The sequence below is a fragment of the Perca flavescens genome, chromosome 2, assembly GCF_004354835.1.
Source record: "Perca flavescens isolate YP-PL-M2 chromosome 2, PFLA_1.0, whole genome shotgun sequence".
Lineage (NCBI taxonomy): Eukaryota > Metazoa > Chordata > Actinopteri > Perciformes > Percidae > Perca > Perca flavescens.
The window spans coordinates 7052010-7069469 of record NC_041332.1 but is presented as its reverse complement, the minus strand read 5'-3'; the positions used below and the strand labels follow the sequence as shown (position 1 = coordinate 7069469).

General features: G+C 43.9%; 1 protein-coding gene across 2 annotated transcripts in view; it reads left to right on the top strand.

Moving 5' to 3' along the window:
* Positions 1–15725, top strand: part of myom2a (myomesin 2a) — a 37770-nt gene extending 22045 nt beyond the window's left edge. For both annotated transcript variants that reach the window (XM_028568175.1, XM_028568166.1), the window contains 18 exons: positions 254–432; positions 579–693; positions 4298–4457; positions 5824–5930; positions 6016–6060; positions 6158–6294; positions 6446–6590; positions 8786–8845; positions 9422–9489; positions 9574–9687; positions 9871–9958; positions 10061–10099; positions 11022–11127; positions 12273–12436; positions 12622–12658; positions 12752–12774; positions 13101–13156; positions 13980–15725. In XM_028568175.1, coding sequence (XP_028423976.1) covers positions 254–432; positions 579–693; positions 4298–4457; positions 5824–5930; positions 6016–6060; positions 6158–6294; positions 6446–6590; positions 8786–8845; positions 9422–9489; positions 9574–9687; positions 9871–9958; positions 10061–10099; positions 11022–11127; positions 12273–12436; positions 12622–12658; positions 12752–12774; positions 13101–13156; positions 13980–14522 — 2186 coding nt within the window. In that variant the 3' untranslated portion in view covers positions 14523–15725. The remainder of the gene's footprint in view (positions 1–253; positions 433–578; positions 694–4297; positions 4458–5823; positions 5931–6015; positions 6061–6157; positions 6295–6445; positions 6591–8785; positions 8846–9421; positions 9490–9573; positions 9688–9870; positions 9959–10060; positions 10100–11021; positions 11128–12272; positions 12437–12621; positions 12659–12751; positions 12775–13100; positions 13157–13979) is intronic.
* The last annotated feature ends 1735 nt before the right edge of the window (positions 15726–17460 follow it).

The window sequence follows — 17460 nt, the reverse complement described above, 5'->3', positions numbered from 1 at the left end:
TTGTGATTGTAGTAAAAACAACTTTAGGAAAAAATATATTGACGTGCAAATTATTAGCACCGAAAAACTGCCCCTATTTTTTTATGAATATAGAAATGTCTCAACCTCCAACTGAAGGCAGAACAATAATATCACCTCAATGTTGAACCCGTATCACAGACCACAATATGCAGCCAAACTACAGACAGAATTCCAAAACAGACTTCTTTTCTCTTTTGTCCTGCTTGTGTTTTTTATTTTACCTGACCTGCAGGCCCGGCTTACGACCTGAGCTTCAGTGAGGTCAGAGGTCAGTCCCTCGTCCTCCTGTGGAAGGCTCCAGTCTACATCGGAGCCAGTGCCGTCACTGGATATTTGGTGGACATGGCCAAGAAGGGCTCATCAGAGTTTGTTACTCTGACTCAGGAAGCTGTGAACCACCGTTACCTGCAGGTAGGAGACAGACCGCCCACCAAAGAAATTATCCTGTAACTTAAACTGTTTGGGCTTTATTGAAAGTTTGAATTATAAACTTGGGTTTAAGTTAGTATGGTCGTGTCCCACTGTTCATGTAATGGTGTTTCCATGGTTTCCTGCAGGTGACTGGTCTGAAAGAAGGTGAAACCTACGTGTTCAGAGTTCGTTCTGTCAATGCGGCAGGTGTCGGAAAACCTTCCCAGTTGTCTGAGCCGATCTGTGCCAAAGCTCTTCCAGGTAACAACAACTTAACACGCTCATTGATACCACAACTTGATTCCATCCATCCATCCATCCATCTTCGTCCGCTTATCCGGTGTCGGGTCGCGGGGGGAGCAGTTCCAGCAGGGGACCCCAAACTTCCCTTTCCCGAGCAACATTAACCAGCTCCGACTGGGGGATCCCGAGGCGTTCCCAGGCCAGGTTGGAGATATAATCCCTCCACCTAGTCCTGGGTCTTCCCCGAGGCCTCCTCCCAGCTGGACGTGCCTGGAACACCTCCCTAGGGAGGCGCCCAGGGGGCATCCTTACCAGATGCCCGAACCACCTCAACTGCCTCCTTTCGTCGCAAAGGAGCAGCGGCTCTACTCCGAGCTCCTCACGGATGACTGAGCTTCTCACCCTATCTCTAAGGGAGACGCCAGCCACCCTCCTGAGGAAACCCATTTCAGCCGCTTGTACCCTGGATCTCGTTCTTTCGGTCATGACCCAGCCTTCATGACCATAGGTGAGGGTAGGAACGAAAACTGACCCGGTAGATCGAGAGCTTTGCCTTCTGGCTAAGCTCTCTTTTCGTCCTAACAGTGCGATAGATTGAATGCAATACCGCACCCGCTGCGCCGATTCTCCGACCAATCTCCCGCTCCATTGTCCCCTCACTCGCGAACACAACCCCAAGGTACTTGAACTCCTTCACTTGGGGTAAGGACTCATTCCCTACCTGGAGAAGGCATTCCATCGGTTTCCTGCTGAGAACCATGGCCTCAGATTTAGAGGTGCTGATCCTCATCCCAACCGCTTCACACTCGGTTGCGAACCGATCCAGTGAGTGCTGAAGGTCGCAGGCCGATGATGCCATCAGGACCACATCATCTGCAAAGAGCAGCGATTAGATCCCCAGCCCACCAAACTGCAACCCCTCCCCACCCCGACTACGCCTCGATATCCTGTCCATAAATACTACAAACAGGATTGGTGACAAAGCGCAGCCCTGGCGGAGGCCAACCCTCACCTGAAACGAGTCCGACTTACTACGAGAACCCGGACACAGCTCTCGCTTTGGTTGTACAGAGATTGGATGGCCCTGAGAAGAGACCCCTCACCCCATACTCCCCGCAGCACCTCCCACAGTATCTCCCGGGGACCCGGTCATACGCCTTCTCCAAATCCACAAAACACATGTAGACCGGTTGGGCATACTCCCAGGCTCCCTCCAGGATCCTTGCGAGAGAAGAGCTGGTCCGTTGTTCCACGACCAGGACGGAATCCGCATTGTTCCTCCTCAACCCGAGGTTCGACTATCGGCCGAACCCTCCTTTCCAGCACCTTGGAGTAGACTTTACCAGGGAGGCTGAGAAGTGTGATACCCCTATAATTGGCACACACCCTCTGGTCCCCCCCTTTTAAAAGGGGACCACCACCCCAGTCTGCCACTCCTTTGGCACCGTCCCCAGACTTCCACGCAATGTTGAAAAGGCGTGTCAACCAGGACAGCCCCTCCACACCCAGAGCCTTGAGCATTTCTGGACGGATCTCATCAATCCCCGGGGCTTTGCCACTGTGTAGTTGTTGTTGTGACTACATCAGTGACTTCCGCCCGGGAAATCGACGACAATCCCCGTTATCCTCCAGCTCTGCCTCTAACATAGAGGGCGTATTAGTCGGATTCAGGAGTTCCTCAAAGTGCTCCTTCCACCGCCCTATTACCTCCTCAGTTGAGGTCAACAGTGTCCCATCCTTACTGTACACAGCTTGGATGGTTCCCCGCTTCCCCCTCCTGAGGTGGCGAACAGTTTTCCAGAAGCACTTTGGTGCCGACCGAAAGTCCTTCTCCATGTCTTCTCCAAACTTCTCCCACACCCGCTGCTTTGCCTCTTTCACGGCAGAGGCTGCAGCCCTTCGGCCCTTCGGTACCCTGCAACTGCCTCCGAGTCCTCCGGGATAACATATCCCGGAAAGACTCCTTCTTCAGTCGGACGGCTTCCCTGACCACCGGTGTCCACCACGGTGTTCGTGGGTTACCGCCCCTTGAGGCACCTAAGACCCTAAGACCACAGCTCCTCGCCGCAGCTTCAGCAATGGAAACTTTGAACATTGTCCACTCGGGTTCAATGCCCCCAGCCTCCACAGGGATGCACGAAAAGCTCCGCCCGGAGGTGTGAGTTGAAAATCTGTTGGACAGGGGCCTCCTCAGACGTTCCCAATTTACCCGCTTTACACGTTTGGGCTTACCAGGTCTGTCCAGAGTCTTCCCCACCCTCTGACCCAACTCATCACCAGATGGTGATCGGTTGACAGCTCTGCCCCTCTCTTCACCCGAGTGTCCAAAACATACGGCCTCAGATCAGATGAAACGATTATGAAATCGATCATTGACCTTGGCCTAGGGTGCTCTGGTACCAGGTACACTTATGAGCATCCCTATGTTCGAACATGGTGTTCAATAGACAATCCATGACTAGCACAGAAGTCCAACAACAAACACCCACTCTGGTTTAGATCAGGGAGGCCGTTCCTCCCAATCACGCCTCTCAGGTGTCTCCATCATTGCCCACGTGTGCGTTGAAGTCCCCCAGCAGAACAATGGAGTCCCCCACTGGAGCCCCATGCAGGACTCCAGTCAAGGTCTCCAAGAAGGCCGAATACTCCGAACTCCTGTTTGGTGCATATGCACAAACAACAGTCAGAGTTTTCCCCCCACAACCCGCAGGCGTGGGGAGGCGACCCTCTCGTCCACCGGGTAAACTCCAACACAGCGGCGCTCAGCCGGGGGCTTGTGAGTATCCCCACACCCGCCCGGCGCCTCACACCCTGGGCAACTCCGGAGAAGAAAAGAGTCCTCCCCCTATCCAGGAGTATGGTTCCAGAACCAAGACTGTGCGTGAGGTAAGCCCCACCAGATCTAACCGGTGGCGCTCCACCTCCCGCACCAGTTCCGGCTCCTTCCCCCACAGAGAGGTGACGTTCCACGTCCCCAGAGCCAGCGTCTGCCGCCCGGGTCTGGTCCGTCGAGGCCCCTGACCTTCACTGCCACCCATGTGGCATCGCACCCGACCCCAACGGTTCCTCCCACAGGTGGTGGGCCCATGGGATGGAGGGAGTTGCCACGTAGCTTGTTCGGGCTGTGCCCGGCGGGCTCCGTGGCAAACCCGCCACCAGGCGCTCGCCGACGAGCCCGCCGTCTGGGCCTGGCTCCAGACGGGGGCCCCGGGCTTCCTCCGGGCAGGGTCACTCCATCTCTGCTTAGCTTTTGCATTCGGGTTTTTGAACCATTCTTTGTCTGGCCCCACACCTGAGACCACTTTGCCTTGGGAGACCCTACCAGGAGCACAAAGCTCCAGACAACACAGCCCTCAGGTTCACAGAGACACACAAACCTCTCCACCACGATAAGGTGATGGTTCACGGAGAGGAACTTGATTTACTTATAAATTAAATCAATCAAGTGAATAATTTGAAAATCCTGGATCTTGGCTCAAGTAAATAAGGTGCAAATACATACCCAAATTACCTCAGAATGCACTCTTGCTGAATGTGGATCTGAATGTTACTGTATATTTAAGATATATTTAGAACATTTTCCGTGTAGTTTCTCAGACAACCGTGTTATTCATGTTGACAGGCACTCAGGAGATTGTGGCTGGCGTTGACGAGGAGACTGGCGACGTCTTCCTGTCTTTTGAGGCCTGTGAGATCTGTGAGACGTCCAAGTTTGTGTGGTCAAAGAACTACAAAGCCATCGGCGAGTGCCCCAGGGTGGTCACAACAGACAAGGGCAGAACGTAAGCTCGGAGGCCACTTTTTATTTCTTTAGTCACAGAACGAACGATTATCTTTAAAGGTCCCATATTATGCTCATTTTCAGATTCATACTTGTATTTCAGGGTTTCTACTAGACGTGAATACATGCTTTAATGTTCAAAAAACACATTCTTTTTCTCATACTGTCTGTCTGAATATACCTGTATCACCCTCTGTTTGAAACACTGTGCTCTCTGAGTCCCTGCACTGTCATTGCAGCCAGGGAACGACTGTAATGGCACTTTCTACATATATTTAGTGTAGTTACGACATCACAACCATGCAGAAGTCCTAACGGCTCTTTGAAAGGCACAGTTTCTTAAAACGGACTGTGTGCATTTCTGTGTGCAGTGTTTTGATACTTTCACAGTTTTTATACAGCACCTCGACCCGCTTTATAAACAAAAAAGACATGGAAATCTCACTTTGTACAATGTGGGCCTTTAAAGAATGAATTACTGCAAAGAAGCACTCATTCAGTAAACGGAGCAGAGCAAACAGTGTGTTCCCCCCTCGAGGCTTCGTCTGGTTCGCTCTGTCAGCTGACTCACAATGACAACGTGCTGCTGAACAGAAAAAGGTTTCTCTGTTTCCTGTTTTCAGTGTTCACCATCAAATATAAGAAGTTATAAGTAAGACAGGAGACACTATTTGCATTCAAGTGATGTTTAACATCTGAACTACAGATTATCTTTTTACCAGCTGCAACATTAAAGTGATGAACACATTAATGCATTGAATACTTATAATCCAATAATATAATTTACATTATTCTAAGAATGGGCCATTCTGCATTTACATGGTTTCAATGCATTACAATTCAATTTCACTTAAATTTTATTCGTAGTATCAAATCATAACAGAACACTTTACAGATAGAGTAGGTCTAGACCACACTCTATATACAAAGAACCAACAATGTCTCACGAGCAATCATTTGGTACAACAGTGGGGAGGAAAAACTTCCTTTTAGGAAGAAACCTCTGACAGGCCCTTTCTGGGCGGCATCTGTCGCTGCCGGTTTGGACACCGGCACTGATGCAGACACGTTTGATTTTTTATTTGGCCCTTTAATTATTTTTAGATGCTAATGCTGTTCTTTTACTCAAATAAAAAGTTAAATAAAAGTACAATTTCGAATGCATGAATTTGACCTTTCTACACTTTGCTGCTAGCATTGCTACTTAAGTACATAAGTAAAAGATCGGTGTACTTCTTCCACCACTGATGCGGGCCTGTAAAACTCACTAAAAGACTTGAGGTTATGTTAGCTTCACATTTAATAGGAATTAATTGACTGTGTTAACCTTAACGGATATTAATTGGCTTCTGTGTTTTGTTTCTCAGTTCCAGACTGACTTTCTCCAGCCCTAATAAAGACGATCTGGGCGCATACTCTGTGGTCGTCACGGACACCGATGGAGTCTCTGCCAGCCACACTCTGACTGAGGACGGTGGGTCTTTTCAGTCCTTCTCGTTAGGCTAGGTTGTTGTGGTTTGTCATCCGCTCATGTTTGTTGTCTTGAATCCGTTCTGCAGCCCTGAACACCATGCTGGAGCTCAGCTATGCCATCAGACATCCAAGTGAGTATTGTGCATTAGCAGCAGACCTCCTGTATCACTTTAATGGACACTGTGTCATTAAGGATCTAATTTTTGTGCGTCGTCTGTTTCTATGCAGTTATTCCTCTGAAACACGGTCTGAACTACGAGGTTTTGGAGAAGGGTCACGTGCGCTTCTGGCTGCAGGCCGTCAAACTCTCCTCCTCTGTATCCTACAGGTTCATTGTTAACGACAAGGAGGTCACATCTGGGGAGGTATTAAATCACTGTTTGAGTCTTCAACATTATACAATTCCAGCTGTTTTTTGAGGTCTGTGGGTTTGGCATTATATTGATCTTAAAGCTGTGACAGATTTGAACATAATTACTTGATGTATTGTGCATATTAATCGCCTTTTCCTCTCAGGGAATCAAGATCAGTCACGATGTGGCCACAGGGGTCATCCAGATGACGTTGGATCATTTCACCAGAGCCAACGAGGGCACTTACACCGTCCAGATCCACGATGGCAAGGCCAAAGCCCAGAGCTCCCTGGTCTTGGTGGGAGACGGTGAGGCTCTCTTCCTCCTCACATTTACTGATTCATTGTTATTTATCAGATGACCATAATCGTACAGTATATTAAAATGTGAAAAAGGAGTTTAAGGGCCCTATTTTAACGATCTGAAACGCAAGTATCAAACGCCAAACGCAAGTAGCTTTGTGGGCGGATCTCGGGCGCTGTTGCTATTATACCTGCCGGATAAATGACTCTTGCGCCCGACGCAAATCTAAAATGGGTTGGTCTGAAGTAGCTACATTACTCATAGGTGTGGTTTGGGCGTAACGTGCAATAAACCAATCAGAGCGTTATCTCACATTCCCTTTAAAAGGAGGCGTGCTTATTCCATGGCGGATTGCTATTATAATGGCGGATTTGCTAGGCACACGCTGTTAATACATCCATGGGCGCACGCCAGGAGCGGTTCACAGCCGAGGAGACCGACGTTTGCTATTGATTTTTCTTTTTGACAAAATGTAGATAAAGAAATGTCACAAAAACATACTTTCCGATGTTTTGGACTCACTGTCACTGAATCACAAAGTTATGAATGCATGTTGATATTTTTGCAATGTAGACTAATATTAGACCGAGATGACCTCACTATAGACGATGCAGCTCTTCTGTCTCTCCTGTCCCGTGCGTTAGCTGGGGCATTTGGGTTAAGTGGCATCGGCATATGCAGTTCAACATCACGTCTCCTTAATTCCTCTAATATTTCCTCATTTAGGTCATCAACACATCCATGATTCATTGAAATGTTGTGTAAAACAAGGTCATATTTTTCCTTGTATTTATGTATGGTTTGCAAATATGGGAACTGCTGGGTCCGTGAGATGAGAGAAGCAAAGTGTATGTGTGTGTCCACACTCTATATTATGGCCAAGCACGCGCCCGTAACATAGCTTCTGAATAACGTGCCACTGACTTTAGACCAGGTTTTTCCTGGTCAGTGGTGGAATTGTTTTCTGAAACTGCAAAATAGCACCAGGGAACGTTTGCGCCGGAACACGCCTCCTCTTTTTGCTGAACCGCCCCCTGCAGCGCAAATTCATTCCCTAATTTACCGACGTGCGTCTGTGGAGGGAAAAGTCCGCTGTGCATCGGGTGCAAAATAGGAATTATACATGCATCAGTGTACAAAGTAAATTGCGCTGAGTGCAAGATAGGGCCTTAAGTATGATTTATATGGAATTAACATATTTGAGAACATTTCTATTTTCTGTATCCAAATTCATTTTAAGTTAATATACCATTTAATTCTCTTATAGAAGTACCTTTGTCATAGTCCCCAAGTGAACAGTTGTTTTTCTTTTAGCACGCTAAGTTTTTTTCTTAAACTAACCCACATGTTAATACTTTTACTTTTGCTTTACTTAAGCAAAGTAGTATTAGAGGAAGCCTCATCAGAAAAAGTAAATAAACCATCATACATATAACTTAATGGTGTATTCGCTGCGCCAGAGGTTTTTCAATTTGAGAAAAGTAGTTTTTGGATGGAGGGGGCAGAAACAAAAAACATAAACATTATAGAAATGAACACAGTCAAATTTAATTAAAGATATTTAATGTTGGCACATAGTTGCACCTTCAAAATACTGCATCAGCTGTTTGTTTTTCCGCCTTCTTTTGGCATATTTTTGTTTAAATCTTTAAATGATTTGGCAGAAGCAGAATGTTTAATGCTGTACATGTCACCTGTAGAAAGTAACTGAGTACATTTAGGCACGTACTATATGTCCATTTTCTGCTATTTTATACTTCTACTCCACTACATTTATCTGACAGCTGTAGTCACTTTGAAGATAAATATTTTACATACAAAATATATACTGTACTCATGGTGCATTACTGATTCATTACTACAAATTAAAATTCCCAACAGTATTACAAGTAGTTAAGAATTCCTTAATTGTGACTAGCTAAAACATAAAATGCTGCTTACAGAGTAATGCCTGTGTAACAATAATTAGAATAATATAATGTCACACTGACAGGGATTCTGTTGCCTAATGAGTACTTTTACTTATGATGCTTTAAATGCATTTTGCTGCTAATACTTTTACAATTCTACTTGAGTAAGTTTTTGAATGCAAGAAGACTTTTACTTGTAGTGGAGTAACTTTACCCTGAGGTACTGCTATCTGAGTACTTCTGTCACCACTGAACATATTATATGACTCCGTTGTGTTTTCTCGGTCCAGTGTTCAAAGCTGCTCTGAAGGAGGCCGAGTTTCAGAGGAAGGAGCACATCAGGAAGCAAGGTAACAACACACACAATGACCTGAAACACTTGACTGAGGCTGTCACTATGTGACACCACTTACACAAACTGAAGTCTGTGTCTAAGACTGTAATTTTCACTCTATGTTTTGTTAGCAGGATGGCTCAAAAAACTGTTAACAGATGTCAGTGAAGTCTGGTGTAAAATAAAGCCTCAGGCAAAAGGATCACTATTTTCTAGTCTAGTATTGCACTTAAAATGAAGGTAAATCTGATTTGATCACGTATTTGAATGCCGACTCAAATGCATATTTAACTAGAAGGGCACTTGGAGAGCGCAGACCCTTGTCAGGGCTCATGCCCTGTCTCGCAATGTTAACGAAAAATAATTTGTCTATCTGCCCTGTCATTCGGATCCGCTGATATTTTAATGTATTCTTCCTTGGCCCGTGCTACACACTGACATACAAACAAAACAAAAAAATGTATATGATTTAAAAGAACTCATTCAGGAGGATTGTACGGCATTAGCAGAGTGTTTTCTATTTTATTAATATATTCATTGTTGCTCTTGGGCTGATAAAATCCTAATATACATTATTCCACTGTCCTTTTAGGTCCACATTTCTCTGAGTATCTGTACTTCACTGTCACTGAGGATTGCACTGTTATGCTCGCCTGCAAGGTAACAATTAAATCCTCCATCCTTTCACCTTTCTTCTCACTTCTTTTCCTCTCAATAAAACTAATCCTTGTGTTTGTGTGTCAGGTGGCCAATGTGAAGAAGGAGACGTCTTTCCATTGGTACAAAGAGGATGATGAGATTGTTCCAGAAACTCCTCCCAATGTTATGTCCGGAGCCTGCGCTCTTCCCATCCCTCTGGTAACTACTGCAGTATCCACACCAAAATACATTCTTACTGTATACATCTAACCTTATTTATTTCACACTTATTCTATATGTTACTCTGCACTTCACTGCATTTTATTGTCTCAATACTTTTACTTGGTACAATGACAAGCAAGTTGAATTGAATCTGGTTGATACAATATTTGTTTTTTCCAGTTCTCCAGAAAAGATCATGGCATCTACAAGGCCGTGCTCAGTGACGACAGAGGAAAGGACACATCTTTGTTTGACATTTCAGGCCAAAGTACGTTCTCTTTGTTCAGAAGGAGTGACTCACTTTAATGTTAATTATTATTTAAATAAACATGTTATAATGTATTTAATGTTTTCTTACTCTGATTTGCAGTGTTTGACGACATCATCAATGCCCTCGCCCAGAATGCTGGTGAGTTTGATCCACTGAATTATACATCAGCTCAAACTTAGTTTCCTCGTGTGGTTCAGTGCGTATGACAGGATGTGATGAATGTGTTTAACTGGTACCGTAGTATTAACTATGCAAGCGTGATTCCTGACAATATTTACTGGAAAGTGTGTCCTCAGGATTTGCAATGATTCCAGTTCTACCTCTGTGCTACAGTACATGCAGCTGTATCTCGATTTAAATTAAGGTCTGACGGTGATTAGCCTTTCAACAAAAGCTCATCTGTGAGAAAAGTCAGCCTAGGGTCGTGCTCAGACAGAGCGCGTTTGCAGGTTGCATAACACTAGGCGCTCTATCCAGACATTTTTGTTGAAGACGCCCGATCAGACCAGTTGCGTCTTTTTGTTAGGTAACCATTGAATCACCCATCCTCAGCCAACCGTTTTTTCCAATCTGTGTAGTTTTTTGTAACTCGTGGCGTTCAGGGCACTTCTGCAAAATAAATGTAGGTGCTCAGCAACGCAAAAGCAGCAAAACACTTTCTCTCCATGAAAACAAGCCACCCCAGGCTGCTAAAACAAACTCTGTCTGATCAGGGCCTTTTAGGGGCTCTTTGGATAACTATTTGAAAACCAATCCGTTAAGTAGTTTGACTGGGAAACAAATGGCTTCTTCCAGGGTATAATTGCTTGGCAAAAAAAACCTGCAAAAAAATACTGGTAAAGGGAAGAGCAGCAACTCCCCAGAATCAACTGCAAAAACATATGTGCAAAAACACTCCAAGCTAAATGCATTTTAACATGGACATAAGTAGGTTGTGTCAAAGGACGAAATCATTGCGAGTGCGTAGTGTACACTCTTAAAGTAGCACAGAACAATCTTTATTTTCAGTTGATTATTTCCCTTGACAGTGTGTTCATTCATGTGTGTTTGTTGCCGTCAGGTGCGTCTGCCTCTGAGCTGGTGCTGCAGTGCACACCAGAGGGCATCAGGCTGCAGTGCTACATGAACTACTACACAGAAGAGATGAAGACCGTCTGGAAACACAAGTACAGTTTAATTAAATGCTTGTTACAGAATAATCTAATATTTACATTGACAGCTGAGACATAACAAGATTGTGCCTGCTGACCAGCTCTGTTGTGTGTCACTGCCCAATGTTTCTTTAAATGCAGATTAAAATGTAGTCATCAGACATACAGTACAGGCCAAAAGTTTGGACACACCTTCTCATTCAATGGGTTTCTTTATTTTGACTATTTACATTGTAGATTCTCATTGAAGGCATCAAAATTATGAATGAACACATATGGAATTATGTACTTAACAAAAAAGTGTGAAATAACTGAAGACATGTCTTATATTTTAGATTCCTCAAAGTAGCCACCCTTTGCTTTTTTGATAACTCTGCAAACCCTTGGTGTTCTCTCAATGAGCTTCATGAGGTAGTCACCTGAAATGGTTTTACCTTCACAGGTGTGCCTGTCAGGGTTAATTAGTGGAATTTTTTTCCTTATTAATAAAAAAGCAAAGGGTGGCTACTTTGAAGAATCTAAAATATAAGACATGCTTTCAGTTATTTCACACTTTTTTGTTTTTAAGTACATAATTCCATATGTGTTCATTCATAGTTTTGATGCCTTCAGTGAGAATCTACAATGTAAATAGTCATGAAAATAAAAAGGAAACACATTGAATGACAAACAAACTTTTGGCCTGTACTGTATGTACACATATAGTGACCAAAACATATACAGCTTCTCATGTCTTACCGTTGATTTAACTATTTCAAAGTCTCAAGGCTGGAAAGTATGGTTACAACAGACAAACACACACTGTGCGGTATAGTACTGTATGTGCTGCACTCCCTCAGGCGTTGTACACAGTCGTGGTATTTCAAAACTTTAAACAACACTGAATCACAATGAACAAACGTCCTCGTTCCGGCTTCTCGCCATTTACTCCCACCAGAACGTGTGTTTCCTGTTAGCTGTCAAAAGCACAATAACTCGGATGATTAATCATGTAAAGGTTATGTTTAGGTAATGCTGTGCTTCCTAATTAAGCTGCAGAGAAAACTGTTGACTGAGAAAAGAACTGAATCCTGCAGCCATTGCTCTGTAGACATTTCAGTCTCTGATCTCGCATCACCAGTATGAATTGAGAAGTGACTCCTGTGATGTGAACCCTGCAGGGAGAGTAAGATTGCCTCCTCTGAGAAGATGAGGATCGGAGGCACGGCGGAGATGGCCTGGATGCAGATCTGTGATCCGTCTGACAAGGAGAAGGGTAACTACTCTATCGAGATCTCAGACGGCGTGCAGACCCACACCAGATCCTTCGACCTCTCCGGACAGGGTAAACATCTTATTCTATTACTCTGTAGCCATTATTTTCCATTTCCAGATTTGTTTAAGTGTTTCTAAGTTATTTATGTATGTAACTATGTAACTTGTATTTAACTTTTGTTTATTTTGGGTTATTATAAAACTTTTGGTGGCTTTGAAAAGTAAAGTCATAACCTTATTCTCTTCTTTTTGCAGCATATACCGATGCCTATGAGGAGTACCTGAGACTTAAGTAAGTTATTTGCCACGAAATTAGTTTGTGAACATGTATCTTTAAACTGTATTCAAATGATATTAATAATATCAATATTCCTTTACCTTTCAGGGCAGCTGCATTTGCAGAGAAGAGTGAGTATAATATTATTTATTAACCTGACACACACACACGTATTTTATTCCATCAGACATATTTACGATGTTATTTCATTTCATGAATCGCGTCACGTTTTTAAAGAACCAAAGACAAGTTATTTGCTTTCGAGGCGAAGTATGAATTAATGTTCAAAGAGTTTCGGCTTTACATTCCTGCTCTTTCTTCTTTCGATCTCAACCTTGTTAACACTGCGACAGGCAGAGTCTTACGTGCCTTCGCAATGCAAACAGGGTGATATACAGGGTGAGTTTGTTTTTGTCATCAGTACATTAATAACTTCCATTTTGCTGTCTCTCCTCAGACCGCGGCAGAGTGGTCGGCGGCCTGCCTGACGTCGTCACTATTATGGAAGCAAAGGTGAGGATGTTGAGAATGTTGACATAAATCAACACTGTTAATAATATTTGAGGTGACATTGTTGGACCATCATTTTAGGGGTTTTGTTTGCATCATTACAAGCACGCAGTAATGAGGGGGTCGACAAGCTGTACTGCCCTGACAGCATTCCTTTATGAAGCCAGTGCTGGAACAAAATGTAACAAAATGAGCTCTGTGGGCTGTCACTTGCTGTTTTTTGGCATCCAGCCCTGCAGGTACTTTAGGTTTTATAGGTTTAGACAAAACAATCCAAACTCAAGATCCACTTAACACTAAGCAAAGTCTTTATCAGCAGATGGAGTTTGCTCAGCTGTCATGGAAAAGAAGCTTTTATGATTTCATAGCAGTTATCAGACTTTTGTGTTGTGGCATGAAAAATAAGCAACAAAATCCTTGATCTTAAAAAGTAGTCAACTCAAGGTCCACTTACAAGCTTGTTACGGAACAAACTGCTTCTCCAAGGACGAGGATAAACGTTTCCCAATTTATTTTTATACTTTTTATAGGCTTAAAGTTAAAAAAATATCCAATAATTCACAAGAAAAAGCAACAATTTGATAAATATTTCTGCAGCAGAAATATATTTTCTATACTTTCCTTTCTGTTACACATCTTGGGACCCCTCAGATTTATCTTACGACCCCTCGGAGTCCTGATCCCCATGTTGGGAACCAGTGCTCTAGGGATAAGTGGTTTATTATAGTTTTGTCTAACTGGCCCCTTTGTTGTTTTTGATACAGTACTTAAGCAAACCTACATTTTGAACCCATTTTGACTTGAGTTGACTCTCGACCCTCTCCAGTCTCTGAGCCTGACCTGCACCGTGTGGGGCGAGCCGACCCCTGAGGTCACCTGGTTCAAGAACGAGCAGGAAGTCGCCTCCACTGAGCACACCAAGGTCACGTTCGAGGGCGGCAAGTTCGCCAGCCTCGTCATCACCAAAGTCACTCCGGAAGACTCCGGCAAGTACAGCATCAACGTGCGGAACAAGTACGGCGGCGAGTTCGTTGAGATCACCGTCAGCGTCTACAAGCAGGGCGAGCAGATCCCCGAGCCCAAACTGGGACACCCCAAAGCGCCTGCCGCTACACCTGCATCCACGCCTGTGCCACCGAAGTCCCCAGCTCCCCCCTCCAAGACCCCAACCCCAGTACCTCCTAAGGCCCAGACCCCGGCATCCATGAAGAGTCAAGCCTCTACTCCCGCTTCCACCCCGGTCCCCAAATCTCCAACCCCGGTCCCCAAATCTCCAACCCCGACCCCGAAGTCTCCAACCCCATCTCGCAGCGCCAAGTCGCCCACCCCACCCAGATTCATGAAGTCTCCAACCCCACCGAGGAAGTAAACGATGGCGGTGACGTTTGCTGTTAGCAGCGCTGATTCATAGCATGAGTGTGAAACAATGAGGTGTTAAAGTTTATGTAGACGTTGTCACGGTTAAAAGTTAACTTCCTGACAACCACTTACAAAGGACGGGCGTCTAACCAGTTGAAGTGAAGGGTTTTTTCGCGTTCTCTATCATTTCTGAGAGGCAGTTGCAGGATATATACGGATACTAAAGAGGGACATTTACAGTGGTTACTAACATAGTCAATTTCCTTTTCAGTTTCCTTTATCATTCAACTGGTCGCTATGCTTTTGACACAGGTGGAAAAAAGGCACAAAATTTAAAAAAATTAAAAAAACAGGGTAGATAGTTATGTTCAATGTTTTAAAAGCTGCACCTTCCACTATGCAACGTTAGTGGAATGCCTGTATACATTTTTGTTGTGGATGTTAAAGGATGATTCCCGTTTATTACAAACTTGGGTCAAAATTGCGTAATTTCATTTTTATCAGTGACGTCATTATAAAGAGGACGTATAAGTCGAGAAACGCGAGCAGTCAGACAGGTTGTAACAAACCTCCAGGTTAGACAAACTTGTTTGGAAGAGAAAATAAGTAAAAAAGAAAATAAGGCTAATGGTAAAATTATCACCCAAACTGTTTGTCATAAACGTCCAGACTGACTTTCTGGTTTCGTGTACAATGTGGAATTATTACCAGCATTTCAGGTGTGATAGCCTTTGAGATTTACCTCCAAATAAAGTGGTTTGGATTAGGGTTTGTTTACTAACCTGTCGAATCGTGTTTCTTTCTTCTCTAGCGATGTCACCGTGTTCCCGGATTTTAGGGGTTTACCTCTAGGGAATAAGACAAAAGTTGTTAGAAACCGGAATTACCCTTTAAGCTGGATGAACTGGGAGTGGGCAGGTGCAGAGCTGGGGTTATGTTGTCAGTACCTGGGTGGGAAATTAACACCAGATACCAGATTATTTTTTTGTTTTTGCTCTGGGTAGGTGACATTTTCCTCCTCTATCAACAGCTACTTTGATCCCAGGTAGCCTGTCATCATGTGGAGATCCTAATGAAGCCAGTTAGTGATCCTGTGAATGGAAAATATTCACTTCCTGCCCTGGTCTCTATGCCAGAGAGGTCTGTCTGTCTGTGACATGTTGTATTTCCCCCCAATGCTTTGTGATGGCAATAAACTTTACTTATCAACCTCCTTCTGATCCATCTTTGTGATTAATCTCATCGGAATCTTATGAATTAGCTGTTATGTTGTTTTCTCTTCTTTCCTTCAATTCTATTTTTTTGAACAGTGATTAAACAATAATTCAGACACTAAACCTTTTGCAGGACCTTTGAAATATATATATATATATATATATATATATATATATATATATATATATATATATATATATTTTTTTTTTTTTTTTATGTTTTGGGCATTTTTGCCTTTACCGTGTTGCATGATGGGAGAATCCTGTTGGAACTTGGATGTTGAACTTGTTTTCCAGTCCAGAAAAGCGACCCTTGATCCTTATTGAAGCGGCGCAATGTAAATCTAAATATTGATTTGTTGTGTGTTTCTTTGGGCCTGCTCTGTGATTAGATTGAAGAGGTTTAAACTGTGATCTGTCAGTCCTTGGTCAGCTGATATTGCTAACCCTAGACTGACCTTTTGCTGTTGTGAAGTTCAAAGAAAAGCTTTGCTAAAGCAACACGTTGCCTGTTTACTCCAGCTTGTTATAGGCAGCATTGTTGTGCACTTGACACTGAAACAGGAATCTGCACACATTTTGATGCTAAGCTTCTAGTTTCTTTTACCAATGACTGCGGATTTCTTCAGTTCTTATTCAGTTGTTGCTCAGAGGGATCTTTGTCTCTTTCTGCCCTTTCAGTTGTCAGTCTGGTTGAACCATTGTACAGTGTTTTCTTCATGTAGAAAACTAAATAACGTTACACATTTGTAAAGAGGACTTTCTACAACCTAAACGCATCAAAGACCATTCAAACATATCGAGTACAACTGACTGGACACAGTCAAGCTTTGTGGCAGGAGATAACAAACTTGCAATGCATTTCAGGAGGTAACATGCTGCAGCACTGAATAAAAATGTGCACTTATTGTGTTGTGTCCAGGCTCAAATTCAGCTGCATAGGTAAACAAACCCTGCTCCTGCTGCTGAAACCCAGGTGAGCTGAGAGGGGCGGTGCTTGGCACAATATGTGAGCTGTCAATGGAACCAACAGGGCAGGTACAACAAGCTATTCGTTTGCATAAAGACAGTTCAGATCCACACCTTAGTTCTGCTGCAGGGAGTACAGACACAAAGGCTGACTGAAGAGTTTCACTTTGTTTCTTTTTTAAGCTGTTTCTTTAAAGTGCAGGGCGCTGCACAGGATTTCATTTCATTTACCACTCATGAAGTAAGTCTGTTTAAGAACTTTTGTTTTTCATCATAATGTTAAAGGATTGCTAACTGAAGAAGTCTTGTACTGTTTACCTAGACTAGTTGTGGTGATTCACACCTGACGGACAGGTTTTAACTTCAAGTGAACTGCTTGTTCTCACTCAATGAGTATCTGTTGCTTCATCATAGTTTAGTTTTTAGACTGAACAGCATGTTTAACAGTCACACAATTTGTCCCACTGAAGGTAAAGGAGAGGCCTGTTGCGCATAGAGACTCTAGAGGGGTTCTGGCACCTAATGGAGTCCAATCTGTCCTGCCTGTCTTCACTGAAAGAAGAAGAAAATGTGGTCTACGTCCAGCCACATTACAAAGAATCCTACCGCCTGGCCATTTATGCCCTCCTCTGTGGAGGCAAAGAGGCCTACAAGGAGTTCCTCCGAGCCGAGCAGATAAACCACTTCCTATCAGAGAAGGAGATCCTGTTCATTTTGGAAAATGCAGAGTTACCAGCGGTGGAGGAGGAAGACACCTCTGAGGGG